Below are 17,445 nucleotides of genomic sequence, written 5' to 3'. Positions count from 1 at the left end.
GCGGCGACTGCACGCGTACGACGGCGACGACAAATGCATCTACGACGTCCATCAAGTTTGCATTGCAAAATTGTATGTGTATTTAATTTCTCGGGAAGATGATTGATGTGTTTAATTAACTCGTGTGTTTGTTGATTCATTAAGGGAAGATTGGCTTTATTTGAATATATTTAATTAATGTAAATGGTTATGTTCATTGTAATAAAATCGACTGGTAATAAAGTGTGAAAAGGAGCAAAATTTGTCTGAAACCTCGTAGAGACACGAGGATCCCAGTACCACAAATTAACTTCAATAATATCTTGAGTTATCACATTTTTTAATTTAAAAATCTAGTATCTCAAGATAAACATACATCAGAATTTTGCGCAAAAACTTTTGGTAGCTCGAAGTATTTTTAACTTAAATAATTTTCTTAGGTCCTTTAAATTTTGTACGCACTTGACAAAATACGGAGACCGTCCTAACAAGCACGTGTACCTCTCCGTAAAAAATATCAACTTCTAGAGATATATTTGAACATAAGTTTAAATTCGCTCTTACAAGTTTGATTTCTTGGACGGAAGGAGGATGTGTCATATGCGTGATGATATGAGCATCCATCATTCAACATGAAACCACAGTAAGTGAAAGTTCGTGCTGTCATGACATAACATGAGCCACTATCAAATTTTTTTAACTTAATTCCCCCCCAAACAACATAATGCATTTCCAATACTAGCTGGATGAGCTAATCGAATGTTACTCCATTTGTTAATATAAACATGGTTTGACCTTTTCTCTAACTGAATTTGTTTTTAAAAAAATAATCAAGTTTACTAAAAAAAACTAGTAACACGTACAATGCCATATTATTTTCTTAAATAAAATATTGATTACATTTTAATATTATGTTTGTTTTGTGTTGCCAGTATTGCTACGTCTTTCTAAACTTAACTGAATTTAAAGAAATTTGACTTAAAGAAAAGTCAAAATAATTTAGAATACGAAACAAAGTAGTAGATTATATGACAAGCAGCCTCGTTTGACTTAGCTCAAGCAGCCGGTTTATCCTAAATACACTAATTTAATCCAATAAATGTATATAGCAGATGTTCAACATTTTATACTATAGAAATTTTACATTGTACTGATTCTGATTTCAGAGCGCCACATAGTCATTCACTTATTGGTGGCGGCAAATTTTTCCTTAGGTCGAGAATAGGAATTTGAATCAACACATGTTTTATTTTAAAAATGTTAGGACCACTTAGCCCATTTATAGCACACACAGTCTTAACCAGTGACCTCGTGGTCCAACTAGGATAGACCATTTTTGAGACCACTAGCTTCACAAGTACGCATATCCTCGGGTGGGATCTACAATACTAGCCTTTTCTCTCACATTTCACTCTCCCCAACTACCGCACACTCATCTCCTTCCCAACACCTTTTTCTCTCCTTCCCCAAACTCCTTTCATGGCGATGACGCCCTCCTTCCACGATGACGACCGTGGCAATGACATAGATCAGGCGATGCAGCGGAGCTCGAGCAACGACGACACAGATCAGGCTGTGGGGGCATAGAGCATGCGACGGTTGCGATGGAGGAGGTCAGGTAGACATGGGGAAGCTCGGGCACGCAACACGAAGCTCCGACAACATGGATCTTTGGGGCATGGTGCAGGTTCGGTGAGCGATGACGAGGGTTGAGCTCGACGAGGTAAGCCCTACCCTTCGCTCTTCTCGGTTGTTTGCCGCTCTCTTCTTTCTCTTCTCTGGTCATGGTCAATGATAGGGTCTACGCTTAGGCATGAGGAGGCAGAGCTGCAACCTCCATATCATAGACCCCCCGTTGTTTCCCGGCGCCACTCTCTGCTAGGCTCCGTGCGTACTACAGAAGACACGAGCAACCTTCTCAGGCTACTCGTCCCATCCTCTCTATTCTCCACGGCGACTGATGATAGATGTGACGGTGTGAGACCACTTATCACGTCCACCACACTGTGAATACCCTAACAACGTAACGGTCCGTATTAGGGGTATTGTCAAAAAAATATTATGATCTCTATCCACATATGCGTAAATATCCAAATTAGTTAGGGATTATATTGCAAACGATCGAACGCGAGGGACGATTTGCAAAAGTGGGACCAGCGACCAGTTCTCCAGTGAGGTAGATCTCGGCCGTTGGATCGAGACGGGTGCCGTCCGTTCGTCCCCACGTCCTCGGCCCACCAATTCGGCGCCCCCGCCTCGCCTCGCCTCGCCTCGCCGGAGAGATGGGCGCCGCCGCGAAGCCCCCACCATTCGTCTGCTTCAAGTGGCCATGGGGCGGCGGCCCCAAGGCGGCGAGCCCTAACCCCGCCACCGGCCCGAGCCCCTGCGGCGACCTCGAGCTGCCCTGGCTGTTCAAGTCCATCGGCACCCTTGCTCAGGGCCTCCTCATCGCCGGGGACCTCCCCTCCCCCTCGTCCGACGGGGGAGGAGGCGGGCGGAGGCGGAGACGCCCCGGGGCGGCGGTGGAGGCGGACCGCGGGGAGGCGGAGCAGCGGGCGCTCGCGGCGGCGCTGGCCACGAGGGGGAGGGAGGCGACCGTGCTGGAGTTCTACTCGCCCCGGTGCCGCCTGTGCGCGTCGTTGCAGGGGCTCGTGCGGGAGCTCGAGGACGGCGCTGGTGGGCGGGCCGGCTTCGTGCTCGCCGACGCCGAGGACGACCGGTGGCTCCCCGAGGTGAGGCGCCTTCGCCTTTTTCGTTCCAATTGCATTGCTCGCATGTCGCATAGATTTGTGATGACGAAGCAATACCTTTGCATTTTACTTGTTAGTCAGATTGGTCTACTAATTCTTTTTTCTTTTCAAATTTTGAGCTGAGATGGTGAATTAGCGTGCATTGATTTATACAAAATGACATTTTTTTTCTAGGTTATATGAGAAATTAGTAGACCTTGACGTGTGAATTGGATGTCATGTTCCATGCTTCTGCTCTAGAATAAGCTTTCATGGTTTTGAAGATTAATATGCTTTGCCATCAGGGCTTAACCCTATAATGTGGTTGCATTCAAGTTATGTGAATTGGGCATTGTAGATTGCTGCTTTAGGTTCCATCCTTGTCAAGTAAACTAGTAATATTTATGTCCTCAGCGGCTAAGTAGTTCATCACTCTTGATTAATGTGTTAGTAAATTTGCTAACAGTTAAAAAGGCTATCTGAGGACCTCCTTGTTGGCCATGCAACTCATGCCCTATAACCCACAATCAGTTGTGTAGTTGGGAACATGCATATGATGTCTATCCTGATGTGTGGATTGGAGTGTTCACCGTCCTGTCCTGTGGACATCGTTTCCTGTTATTAGTTATCTTTGTGAATATTCTTTACAATTGTTAATTTGTACGTGTTAAAATTGGGCCCAGTTAAATCGCTACTGTCAACTTTGGGCTCTGACAGTAACTGTGAGTTATACTCTCTATTGGATTTCTTTTGAAAATTGTCAAGTATAGGATTTCTGAGCTTTTCTTATGGATATATAGTACCTGTAAGTCTGTTCTGTTAAGTTGCTAGATTTTCTGTCTTTTTAGCTTGCTGAACCGTAGGGTTCTGTACTTTAAGATACCCTGACAAAGAAGGTTCCATAGACATGGAAATATCATGTTATGTACTAAACAAGTTTCATTCTGCAACCTTATTCTTCTCTTTGTATGTGTGCTTGGGTGTTGGGGCATCATACTGTGCTCCATGAAGCTGTTGTTTCTCATGTAAACTAGGGGGGTCTACAAGAGACATGGCTATTAGTTCTGAAAATGTAAGTGATCTTCATTTCTAGCTTAATTCTGACTTAAAAATTGAGGTACAAACTTGCTGAAAACAGATGTATAGAATATCTTGGACTTGGACAATGTGAATGTTCTTTTGCACTCAAATTCATGTAAACAATGACGGTACTACAATATCGTATTGACAACTAGAAGCTTCAAAAACTGAAGTCCTTTTTACATATAAGCCGTTGTATTCATCTCCTTGCTACAATTTGGTGGTTCTTGTCAGCACACGATGACCAGGAACATGATGGACTAGTAAATCATAGTTCTTATAGTATCTATGTTCCATCTGTACTTCATTTGTATTTTTGTATTTTTCTACTCTCCTAAACATTTTCCTATATTGTTTGGCTACCCAAAAATTAAACTTGTTCTTTGATGTTGTAGAGAAAGCCTCATTTTCTTTTGGGATATTTTGCATTTCTGATACTTGCATGATTTGGTAAAGTTGCATGCTGAACAATGGTTGGTTTTGTTATGGTGTCATGTTGTACTTGGTCCTGCTACTAAACTTGTAGCTAATGAATTACATTATCATCTCTACTTTTTGAGAAACATTTTTCCAAGACGTGTCAACTGACAAAGCATACGAAATATAGTATGTTGGCACTTGGCAGCAGTAGTACCATTGGAGCGATAGTATTCCTATTGTAGCATTGCACTACTTCACATGATACATATATTTCCACTCCCATAAAAAAACATGTTTCCAGCTTCTAACACCAACACTCTTGTGTACATTTTCAGCTTCTGCATTACGACATCAGATATGTCCCTTGCTTTGTGCTTCTGGACAAGAACGGCAGAGCCTTAGCGAAGACTGGCGTACCAACTAGCAGGCAGCACGTTATCGCTGGTCTCCATCACCTCCTTAACATGAACCAGCTATCTGTGCAAGGAGGAAAGAAGAGCACTACTCCATGACAAAGTCATGCAATTGTTAGTGTGTCAGAATATCAGATAGGGCATTTTGGTTACCAAGCATGTTGATCAACATTGCTGAAAATTTCTATTCTTTTCCAGTTAGGCATATATGTTATGTTATGTATGTAGTATATTCTTGAAGCTAATGTTAATGTATAATAAAAAAAAATCCAGAATGTGAGGACTTCGGGTTCAGTTACTGCCTGCGAAAGGTAGATGTTCTGGGGGAAATGGATAGTACTATGTTGAAGAAACCACACACCTTTGATTTGAAAGATAGTAGAAATTTGAAAGATAGCATGATTTGAAAGATAGTAATATGGCTCATAAATTATAGTTATCTGACTCATTAATCTATATTACAAGAGCTTTTTTATGGTCCTTGAAATAGTACCTGCCAGTACTAGTACTGGGAGGTACCAGATCAAATCTAGCCGTTCATTTAGCAGGGTCAGGATGGACCAAACGAAAAGATAACAGTGAAACGACCAGCGCAGCAAAGCAAATCGGTGTCTCTTCCTCTCTCCTCATCTTGCCACCAACAAAGCAGCTCAGATCTACCTGTGCCATAGCTGCCTCTCCCCTTTCTTGCTCTAGTCTGCTACGGTGTGCATGCTTCCTCCCATTCGACGCCGTGCCGTGCTGTTCCTTGCCGCCCTTCTTCTGTTGGACGCGGCGGCAGGTGCGTCGTTCCATGCCACTCTTCTTCTGTTGGATGCCGTGACAGGTGCGCCGTAGTAATCGATCTGACTAATCGATGGAGATATATTGAATCCCAGAGAAATGGTTTATTCCACTGCAAGGCAAGACAGCTTACATGGTTTTCTGTTGAGCACATCAAGTTGAAGTTGAATCAAGGAAGGGCTTAGTTGCTTAGAAGAAGTGGCCAGGTAAATCCAGTAGAAACTTTCTAACTCCTTCAGTTTTTTTATGGACTGAACAAAATAGCAGTAATTTATTTTGTTGCTTTTAATTATACATTATAGCGTGGGATGGTACATTGGTAGTTGCAGATTAGTTGGGAGAGTACCATTTAAAATTTTTTTGACATTTTTTGAACTGCTCCCTAGAAGGATGGTAATGTCCATATTTTCCTGATGCATACGTTGGTTTGTACAGACTTTTCTCATGGCTTGTAAAATGGGTAGTAACAGTACCAACTTGGAGGAACAAGAGGAGTATGAAACGATGATTAGTATGAGATTTAAGAGTGAGGAGGAAGGTTATGTATTTTACAATAATTATGCTAGAGAGAAAGGATTCAGCATAAGGAAGGATTACGTGAGACGTGATCCAATTACAAATGGGATATTCCATAGACAGTACACATGCTCTAGAGAAGGATGTAGGAAAGATATGTATATGGGTATGAAAAATAGAACTAGACAACCCCGGGCACTTACTCGATGTGGTTGTGAAGCTCAGTTTGTGATAAAACTTGACAAGGTTAGGGGTGACTGGTATGTTCTGAAATTTGTTCACAAGCATAGCCATCCATTGTGTAAACCTGATGAAACTGCTTTCTTAAGGTCACATCGTGGACTGTCTGATGAACAGAAAGCTCAGGTAACGGAATTGAAAGAGGCTGGTTTGCGTCAGCATCAAGTGATGGATGTTATGGAAAAACGCCATGGTGGTTATGAAGCGGCTGGGTTTGTTTCTAGGGATCTATATAACCACTTTGTCAAACTAAGGAAGAAACAAATACTTTGGGGTGACGCCAACCATGTTATCAAGTACATGCAGGCACGACAAAAGGATGATATGGAGTTTTTTTTTGAGTACGAGATGAATGATGTTAGTTCTTTGACAAGGTTATTTTGGTCAGACCCACAATCTCGCATTGATTATGAGGCTTTTGGTGATGTTGTTGTTTTCGATAGCACATACCGTGTGAACAAATATAACCTACCTTTCATCCCCTTTGTTGGTGTCAACCATCATGGTTCCACTGTGATTTTTGCATGTGCCATAGTTGCAGACGAGAAGACATCAACATATGAATGGATTCTTAGGCAATTTTTGAATTGCATGGGTCAGAAACATCCAAAATCCTTGATAACAGATGGGGACAATGCAATGCGTAGAGCAATCACATCTGTGATGCCCAATTCAGACCACCGGTTATGTACTTGGCATATTGAGCAGAATATGGGACGACATCTACATCAAGATATGATAGCAGATTTCAGAGTTCTTGTTCATGCACCCATTGATCCAGATGAGTGGAGGAGAAAGTGGGATGAATTCAAGTTTAACCATAAAGTTTCTGAAGATAACAAGTGGCTTATGAGGATGTACAACCTAAGAAAGAAATGGGCTGCTGCATATACAAAAGGTAGGTTTTTCCTTGGTATGAAAAGCAATCAGCGAAGCGAGAGCCTAAACTCAAAACTTCATAAGTATCTAGATCGAAAGCTGACTTTAGTTCTTTTGGTTGAGCACTATGAGCACTGCTTGTCACGTATGAGACATAGAGAGGCTGAGTTAGATGCAAAATCTTCTCAATCAGTTCCGTTCACAGCTAGCGATGCTAGCGAATTTGAGAAGGATGCCTCGCATGTGTTTACCCCCGCAGCTTTTAAGAAGGTGAAGTTGGAAATTTGCAAATCCATGGATTGGGAGGTAATAGATAGTATAGAAGAGGACAGTCTTGTGAGGTATGTAATTTCAAGGAAGGAAAATAGTGAGAAGATGAAAATATTGAGTTGTACGTATGTAGATTCATCCCTGCAAAGCATAACTTGTCCTTGTCAAAAATTGGAGTGTGAATGCATACCTTGTGATCATATATTTGCTGTTTTGCATTTTTTGAAGGCTGATGCAATTCCTTTGTGTTGTATAATGCGTAGGTGGACAATGAAGGCAAAAAATGCTTTTTATTCAGATAGGTATGGTGAGACATATCATTGGTCTGATCAAATGGAACGCTATCGCAAGTTGCGTAGCGTTGGGAATGAAGTTCTATTCAGATGCTCAATGACTGAAGAAAATACTGACAAGGTGTTGAGTATGCTTGTAAATTTAGAGCTAGATGAAACTTGTGGGTCAGTTGGGAATGAAGAGCTGCAGTATAGTCATGTGCTTGCACAGAGCAAACGTACTGACATTGAGAGATCTGCAACAGTTCATGATCCTGATCAAATTATGCCAAAAGGAGCTCCAACTAAAAGAATCAGGGGTTTCATGGAGAAACGTGTTATTCATTGTGGCTATTGTCATGCTCCTGGACATACGATTCGGTCATGCCCTCTGTATTTGAGGTAGTCCAAACACTACTCTTCTCTCTTCTATAGTTTGTGTTTTACTTACATCAAATCTGATTTATAGTCTCGTACAAATTTTTAACTCTTTGCAATGCAGGAAAGTGGAAGAAGACGTTTGAGTGGGGTCTGCAAGTGTGGCAACAACTAGTCTTTTATCACTATGTAGCTTGCACATTTTCTGTCTTTAATATTTTGCCTGAGTTGTCACTATGTGATAGGATTTATAGGACTACAGCACTAAAAAATGTGGACTGCTTACTTTTGTATCTAATTGAGTCACCCTTATGTTTATAAATGTCGTTATGTGATGGCATCATGGTTCTTCCATTTCTAGTGTGTTTTTCAGTTGTATGATTGCTAGCTGAATATTCTTGCATTCTGATTTCTGAGAAGGAGAACATTCATGCATTGGCATGGTGTTATTTTTAGATAAAATCATGCATGTAATAAAGGCTTAGTGAACTATGCTATGTCGTGTGTACTGCGCTGGCTGAAATCATAAATGTCCGATTTTGTGAACAACTTTCATGAGGTAACTGAAACTTTGGATGCAAAGTTCTGTGCTATTACAACTCCATGTGGTGATCTTCTATTATATAACATGCGTACAGAGATGAATGCATTTTTTCAGTGTACCTGCCAAACTTATGACCTACAAATAGTATTTTTGAAATTAGCTTCAGCACGGTGACAGATTTGCATTCCATAATGTATGTTCCCACATATAGACAGCCACACATTCAGAGTCAGATATAATATCGACATAGATAATCAGGATATCAGTTGAGCAGTGGTACATAGCACTAATTTAGACAAGACATTTGTGGCTCACAATATCAAATAATTACAGTAACAAAACCAGAATCACAACAAGGGCTCCAAATAACTAATTTGTACCATCGTTGGTCTCCTGCTGCTTTAATTTGAATGAATTGTCAAATCAATTTTAATTTGAAGAAACTGTGACGTAGAAAGAATGTACACAGGACCATAACATAATTTATCCGGTGCAGTGCAAATTGTATCTACATCAAGTAAAATTTCTGCGGATCATAGTTAAAATTGCGCAAGAACATGCATTACCTAATGAACTCTACATTACCAACAAGATTCAGGTAACACTTGAATTCGGCAAATACCCAGAACGAATTTTAACCTTCAGCAAGCTTCCAGGACGAAAGATTAAAACATTCAGTCGATCAATTGATATACATTGAACAGGAAGTATCTAGAACAATGATAAAATTTCAGTTGATCCCTTGATATACACTGAACATCTATCAGGATTAAATCCAGTCTATCGCTCGATATACCTGAATTTTGCATTGATGATACATGAGATTCATGTATTCATGGTACAAGAAACAGTGAACTTTGAACTCGTTCCTGCAAAAGAACTCATCTGCACAAAAGAATGTCTCGACGCGGCGACGTCCCTAGCGAGCACCAGCGTCGGCCGGTGTGGATGGCAGCCGGAGGAGGCGTGGCGTGCTGCCTGGCGACGACCGGCGTTGGAGGTGGTGCTGACCGAGTTGGAGGCGGAGGCAGCACGCCTGGCGACGACCGGCGGCGGCGCGCCTGGATCTAGCGTGGATGGCGACGTGAAGGAGGCGACGCTGAGCTCGAGAGGCGATGAGAGGAGGCGGTGACGGTGCCGCCGCAGCCCTCCGCCGCCTCCCGCATCTCCCTCTCCTCTGGCGTGCATCTCGCCTCTCCTCCTCCGGCGCCGCCCGCTTCTCCCCTCGCCGCTCGGCTTCTCCCTCTCCTCCGTCGCTCCTTGCTCCTCTCTCGGTTGCTCGGCTTCTCCTCCCTCCCGCTAGATCTGGCGATGGAAGAGTTGGATCGACGAGCTGCCGGCGACGGAGTGCGGGAGGCGTTGGGTCAGGGGGCTGCCGGCGATGGGTGAAGGAGCCCGGTGATCTGAAGCCGGCGGAGGCGACGACGGCCGTGCGGAGACGGAGAGGCGACGACGAACGCTCTGCTAGCGAGAGCAAATAAGGGTGAGGGAGCTGAGGGGACGCGCGACCCCCTCTCCCATCTTGCATCCGCGCGCTGCACGCATCCAGCCCGGACGGGGAGGGAAGCTCAACCTGAGCGTTTCTCTTCAGCCTGGCTAGGGAGACGATTTTGCATGGGTGGAACCAGGCCCCGAAAGGCATGCAGGCAACCAAACACTCGTCGATTGCATGTGTGGGTGCAAATCTGATTTGATGTAGACTACCAAACACGTCCTAAAGGCACATGCCACGGTCCCATGCGATGAATAAATCAAACAACAAAAAGCTAATCCATTGTAATGAGATAAAATCATGTTTCATGGATAATGAAACTCGTACAAAATTATATAAAACCAATTAGATGTTCCAAAGAAATAACCGGCATTTAATTTATTAACATTAGAGGTTATTTTGGAATATTTAATGTCTCCGGTATATTTAATTTAGTGTGATTAAAAATATTGAACTTTTTAATTAATAAGTCGTTTTGACTTATTTCGTAATCAAACTTTTTAATTTTGAACAATTCTAAAAAACATTATTGTCGATGATTTTGATCGACAATAAAACTATGTGGTGGCTATCAAGCTAGGAACTCGATGGTTATGATGAAGAAGAAGACGATTTACCCAGATTCAGGTTCTCTGTATACGAGATAATACCCTACTACTGCTTGACAATTGTATTTGATTGTGGACAAATCAACTAGAAAATAGGCGATCCGAATATGCCGTGTGTCTACCTCCTATGAGGGGTGCCCCTTTCCCCCTTATATAGTGGGGGATAGGGCTTATAGGTAGAGTCCTAATCTGGTAAGACTAAGATCTATCTTAATTCGGTTACAACTCGAATCCGGCAGTTACCAAACTCCGATCGTTCCCATATAGATACGATTGCTTTTCTATTCGATAACCCCCTACCATACGTATATATATAGTCTAAGGATACCTCTAGTAGAGGTATTCCACAGCTAGGGGTGGATAACGAGCCAGCTCGGCTTGGCTCGGCTCGGTCTAGCTCGTAAAGATAACGAGCTAACTCGGCTTGGCTCGTTATCGTAACGAGCTAAATACCCAGCTTGGCTCGACTCGTTACAAAGCTCCAGCTGGCTCGTTAGGCTCGTGAGCCATACATGAAAAATGAATCTAAACAATTTTTCAATAGATTATACAAGTAAATTTTTAGTTCAAACATGAAAATCATATGAATTTGTACCTAAATATTAAAGTTTGAACCAACATATCACATGGTGAACATATGACGTACTGAACACATGCATAGGGGTGGAATCAATGAACGCCGGCGAATCGCGTGTCTTTGGTCTAGCTCATTAGGCTCGCGAGCAGCTCACGAGCTAGCTCGAGCTCGCTCGTGATCTCTAACAAGCTAAAATACTAGCTCGGCTCGTTAGAAAATGAAACGAGCCGAGTCGAGCCGAACCGAGTTTGTCACGAGTTGAGCGAGCTAACGAATCATGAGCTTTCTGTCCACCCCTATGCACAGCAGCCCCGGAGTCGTACATAGCCGAGCAAATCATCCGTGTAGCCCCCGACTCTATGCTTAAATGCGTAACAATACATACAGTCTTTTTGAGACTACATAAGAAAAGATTAGGTGCATCGGAGATGGACTTAATAGGTGTAGCCCTTGACTCTATGCTTAAATGCGCAGAAATTAAACATAGTCTTCTATGGACTATTACCCAAGAGATGTTTCTCGAAGTTTCGAGTTTTCTGACTGGAGCAACACTGTTCTGAGTGCTTCCGGACCTGAGTGGTACCCAGCTCTGGTTGCTCTCTCCGAGCGATTTTAACCCGAGTGGTTGAGAGCCCCGAATCTGGGTAAACCTTCGCTTCCATCATAACCATTGACTTCTACGCCTTTTAAGCCACCCGACTCATTAGCTGAGTGTAGTTTAGCTTAGTCTTTCCATCAATCGTAGTCAAGCATAACCTTACACTATCTCGGTTCAACCTGATCTATCAAGGTTGTACTCCATTAAGCTGATTGATTGTTAGGCGAATCTATAGTTGTTCGTAATGAGTCACAGCTGATGATTGCCAGTGTGATTTGATTGTATTAATTTATGTTTAGTAAGCTTCTAATTTATCTTTAAGTATATTGATTATTGTTATTATTCTCATGAAGTCGATCAATATATTACTATGCTTTTAGATCCGATCAATTGGTTACCATATGAACCATCAACCATAATGGGTGATTGATGATCACGTGTTCTACACTTAGTAGTCTACGCATAGTAATATTTTAATGTTAATATGTGATATACGAACCATATCATATTAGACCAATGTTATTCTTTAATAAATAAATTGATCGTTATCATATACTAAATTAATTACAATGACAAAGATGACTAAGTTTAATATCAACTAGATAAATCTTTATGTACGCACATAAATAACGTCCATTGTGGAAGTTCAATTCACATATGAGGTTGTCTTACATACATATACCCAAGAACTAATGTCAGTGCACTATCAAAGCACGAACAAGTTTTGTGTAGACTAGTTGTCCCTTTGGAAAACGTGTAGTTGCCCCCATACTACTCTGACTGTAGCAGTGGCTACAATACGTACATATGCATTGGAACTTCCATTTATGTCAGGTAAAGTGATAGATGTTACTTACAGCAGGCAAATGTGATCCTCTACCATACTCACCCAGGATTTTCTCAAGTGGGTCAAGATACTACTATTCTTTACTCTATTGCCTGGAGTGTTGTCGAATCATTCAATGTCAAGGGAGACTAGGCCCACATGTCACTGACGGTACTGAATGGATAGGATTGTAGAGAACCACTGTGTTAACGGAAATACGTATAGGCCGACGAAGTGATGCCGTACTCAGTAACCGATGCGTCCGATTGAATGTGGCTTGAACCACACCTCCACACAAGCTGGGATGGATAAAACTCTATCGACAGACACACTCACCAGGCATTCCCATCATCCCAAACCGAGCTATGTTAGAACTCTCAAATGCAATGACAGTACGACCGGAGAACCATCGTGCAACAATGGAGGATTCAGGTGGAATCGCCCGACAAGCTCCCAGCCAAGCTAAGGTATGTACACCTTACAGTAGCAACATTCTCATACAATATTTCATACAAAAAATTTCGTGCTTACACACTTAATTCTTAGCCTTCATTTCTTCTGTACTTACAATAAAGTCTTTAAGGTCTTTCAACTACTATGTCTAATAATTTTTTTAAGACTTGCAACGCTAAAGGTCCGTCCTGCTAGGGATGTCACCTTTCAATCCAAACATTTAATTCAACAACCTCACACGTCTTCTACCTTGTTGCATCTGCCAAATGAGCCAGTCAAGAGAGATGACAATTGTCTGTTCCATCAAGAAATTTGTATCGCTCATCAAAAATCTCAACGAGGCACAGAAAGAAGCACTTGAAAGGATCGGATTTAGTGGTTTATTAGCAATGCCAGAAATAACGATTCAACGCAAACTTTGTATTTGGTTGGCTGAAAATTTCGACATAACTAGCCAATCAATAGTGATCCAAGGCAAACAAATACCCATAACAATTTCAGATGTGAACAGTATCATGGGTTTACCTTCGGAGGGTGTGGAGATTAGCACAAAACCTGCACTGGATGAAGATGATTACAAATATTATGCCATGTACAAGGACTCAAGGAGCAGTAACATATCTCTAGGCTGCTTGCAGGAGGCAATTTTACAAGACCCTGAAGCAGGGGAGCACTTCGTAAGAAGAATGGTGTTGTTCACCATTGGATACATTTTATGTCCCACCACAAAGCCATATGTTAGCTCTGATTATTTATCCCTTGTGAAGGATGTTGATAAGATTAAAAACACAAATTGGTCAAGCTTAACAAGGGACTTTTTGCTAAAGTCTCTTAAATCTTACAAGGAAGGAAAGGCAAATCTGGAGGGTAACCTGCCATTCCTACAAGTATGTGTCAAATTTAAGAGTCAGCATTATTTTACGATTATTTTGATAATACTAATTTGAAAAGAAATCTTTTTTATTGCAGTTTTGGTTCTGGGAACATGTCCATGTTGAGGAAGGAAGCTATAAGCTAAGTTACAGTAATCGGTTACCACCTCTGATGTCATATTGGAATGAAAAAAATGTCTCCTCAAGAAACAAATATGATATCAAGTATGGACCAGGACATGGAAAAGTAAGATGTACTGACCATCTCCGCTTTGATTACTCTTTTTTTTCTCTATTACACATTATGCATACAGTATGATTAAGTTCTTTTCCACCACTGAATCAGGTTGTGTTTGAAATCCGAATTCCTGAAGACAGCTCAGAAGAATTCCACTCCCAAAAAGAACCGTATGAAAAGTACTACCACAGTATGCAGCAACCTTGTTCTGATTGTCCAAACTCTACATTTCAGAACGAAAGATTTGAAACTCAACCGCCGAGGTACACATTTGAGCAAGCAGAATGTGGTCTGAACCCATCATTAAATGAACTTCCCACACAGGTAATTCTTTAAGGCTACCTACTGCAAATTTATTCAGTAATAATTTTAATGAATAGAGCATTACCTTTGCAGGTAGCTAAACCTTTTATCCTTTTTCCAGATTTCAGCCCACTTCGATCTCCTTATGGATCAGATCCTGCAGTTACAGAGAATCATCCAATTTGTTGACAACAAATTGACCATCAAACTACTGTCAATTGAAAGTACGCTGGCAAAAAGTAGAAAAGATATTCAGGTCATAAATTCTAACATTCGTAGTTGTTCAATTTCAGTACAGTTCTTTCATGACAACTTGATAAAATTTGAAACATGCAGGAGCTTAAGTACTCGATGAACATGGCTACAAGATCAATCCCAGCTGATGGAGTTGATTGCAGTGATGACAATATTTTCAATGAAGATAATCTAAGATGCAGTATGCTGCAGGCTGAGAAAGAAAACAATACTATGGTGCCAACCTATTTCTGACCCTATTATTTGTCAGCCTATGAAACAAGAGAAACTAACCTTCTGTCCATACATTACAGTTTTCCATTGAAAGTGAACACGCTGGTTTTGGAGGGGCATTCGAGACACCCATGATTATCAGTAGCGACAATGACAGCACGAAAGTGATTTATAAGGTAAAACCCAATCTTACCAATGCATTGCACATACTGGTTCAGATTATCACTTTATCACTATACAACTCCTTCATTCTTGTAGCACAATGCACTGGATAACATCAAGAGCACTGGTGAAAGGCTTAGAAGCAGGTCTGGAAGGATTTCCAAGCCAACACATGCATCACAAAATGAATTTTGGTATTATCAAAAAACCAAAAAAAATTATACTGGACGAGCTCAGGCATCAAGCAAGGGACCAAAAATCAAAGATCTTTCATTAAAAGACCAAATAACCGTCAAGTACATTCTGGAGTCAGACCGTACAAAAAAACTTGCAAGTATAGAAGACATCAACCTAACTGCTGACGATCTTATGCTACTTGTTGGCTCAAATGATAGGTGGTTAAACACCACTGTAAGCATATCTTACCTATTCAGTAAAAAATCTAAGATTTAATAGTACTTGATTTTCACATTGACTGCATCACAGGTAATAGATGCATATATAGAGGTGATAAAAGACATTCATCGGGACAAACCAAGACAACACGGTACAGCCTACCTTGAAAGTTCAACACAAGGACAGATATGGAACATGGATGGTCAATCTAAAGGAACAAGTGGCAAGAGGTATCGTGATTCAAGAGCCGCTGTTGCCGAAAAATACTTAAAGCACGATATGGTAAATTAACAATTGTTCACTTTGACATCTTCTCTACTGCAGGTTTTCTCCCGGTATTTGCAAAGAATCTAACTAACAATATCTACTGCAGGTTTTCATCCCAATATGTAGAAACAAAAACCATTGGTTTGTTGTTGTCATCAATGCTAAGAATGAAAACATTCAGATACTAGACTCAATAGTTATGTTCAGAGATAGCTATGCTGCAGACAAAGACCTCACAAATATAGTAAGTGTCAGCTCTTCTAATTTTAGTGCACACTATTTTACTTCAACTTAACATATTTGTTTTACTATGTTCCAGATCAAAGGAATTGACAAGTACATTCAGTATGCAAAACAAGAAAAGGGTTTACAAACACAATGGAGCAACAAGAGAGTGACCACATGGCCATTGTGCCCTATGCAAGTCCCCCAACAAGATGACGGGTAATAATGAAAAATATTACTTGAACCCTTTCATTCCTTCTCTAACTATGCAGTTAATAAATATTTCTAAACCACAGTTGGTCGTGTGGGTTGCATGCTTTGAGATTCATGGAGAATTGGAATGGAAAAGACTTGTCCAGCGAGTTCTACACAATGGTATTATTCAATCGCATTCAGCTACGTACATAAGTCCTATATATATACTGACTGCAATTGATTCACAATCCACTGCAGTACACAACCACTCTATACCGACAAAAGGTGGCTTCTGACCTTATCAATAGTTCTCTGAATATTATCATCGAAGTGCAAGAAGATATAGCTCATCTACACACCGAAGCAGCAAAAGATGCAATTTCTGACCCAACGAAGAAGCACTGAGACCTCGTTTCATGTCTATGTACAAATGTATCTAGTTATTGTTGCTGTAAAACTTTTATTTTGGGGATGACTAATGTAATGCACACTGAGCATATATTCAGATACACATCGATCTATTTTGCCACAAATTCAAGAAATATAAGCTAGCAGAACAAAACAACTACCTCCCTAGCATGAATCGGCACCAACACCAATCTTCTGATCTGCGCTCGACCTGCAGCAAAGCTGCTCAATCTTCCTCCTCGGATCTGGGCGCCGTGCAGAATGCCGAGCCGGTGTTTTTCCAGCAAACGATAGCCACCATGCATGACGATACTTGCTGCAACAACTCCTTGAGTGTGGGTAGGGAAACTCCTTGGGTTGGATCCGTATTCCGTCGGCCCTTGCGTCGATGCGCCTGCAGGATAGAGGCGCAACCGTCGCACAGGAAGGAGGCCGACGAGGCGCCGCCCGCCGCTGCCGACGAGGTCGAGATTCACAAGGTTGAGGAGCAGCCGTCGCATAGGAAGGAGGCCGACGAGGCGCTGCCCGCCGCTGCTGACGAGGCGCCGCTCGCCGCTGCCGACGAGGTCGGGATTCACAAGGTTGAGGCGCAGCCGTCGCACAGGACGAGCCACCGCCCGCCACCGCCGACGAGGCGCCGCCCGCCGCTGCCGACGACGTCAAGATTCACAAGGCTGCCTGTGATCAAATGGAATCTGAATGCTGGAGGTCAGACGATGCTATCCACAGGAAAAAGGAAGTGAATGCGAAAATACATTTTTGCCCTTATACTCAAGTACCGCACGCGGACGGAGACGAGGTACCGTGCGTATGGGAAACCTGGACCTGCCGGTACCGAACCTTCTTAACCCTTG

The 17,445-nt window shown here is 41.9% G+C and overlaps 2 protein-coding genes and 1 long non-coding RNA gene across 3 annotated transcripts; 2 read left to right on the top strand and 1 right to left on the bottom strand.

Annotated features, from left to right (window-relative positions):
* Positions 1-2,173: 2,173 nt before the first annotated feature.
* Positions 2,174-5,034, top strand: LOC102709789. The gene is made up of 2 exons (XM_040528923.1): positions 2,174-2,711; positions 4,544-5,034. Exons 1-2 carry the CDS (start codon positions 2,262-2,264, stop codon positions 4,718-4,720), a joined length of 627 nt encoding a protein of 208 aa, XP_040384857.1. The 5' UTR covers positions 2,174-2,261; the 3' UTR covers positions 4,721-5,034.
* An 874-nt stretch (positions 5,035-5,908) lies between these two features.
* Positions 5,909-7,542, top strand: LOC121055683 (protein FAR1-RELATED SEQUENCE 5-like). The gene is made up of 2 exons (XM_040528561.1): positions 5,909-7,058; positions 7,538-7,542. Exons 1-2 carry the CDS (start codon positions 5,909-5,911, stop codon positions 7,540-7,542), a joined length of 1,155 nt encoding a protein of 384 aa, XP_040384495.1.
* A 6,486-nt stretch (positions 7,543-14,028) lies between these two features.
* LOC121055770 lies at positions 14,029-17,268 on the bottom strand. The gene is made up of 3 exons (XR_005812782.1): positions 16,753-17,268; positions 14,556-14,627; positions 14,029-14,390 (listed from the first exon to the last, which is right to left on the bottom strand). It is a non-coding gene; the product is annotated as an uncharacterized LOC121055770 (long non-coding RNA).
* Between the last annotated feature and the right edge of the window lie 177 nt (positions 17,269-17,445).

The sequence above is a fragment of the Oryza brachyantha genome, chromosome 11 (genome assembly GCF_000231095.2).
Source record: "Oryza brachyantha chromosome 11, ObraRS2, whole genome shotgun sequence".
NCBI classification, from domain to species: Eukaryota; Viridiplantae; Streptophyta; class Magnoliopsida; order Poales; family Poaceae; genus Oryza; species Oryza brachyantha.
The sequence above is the reverse complement of the archived record's forward strand: the minus strand, read 5'-3'. Positions and strand labels throughout refer to the sequence as shown.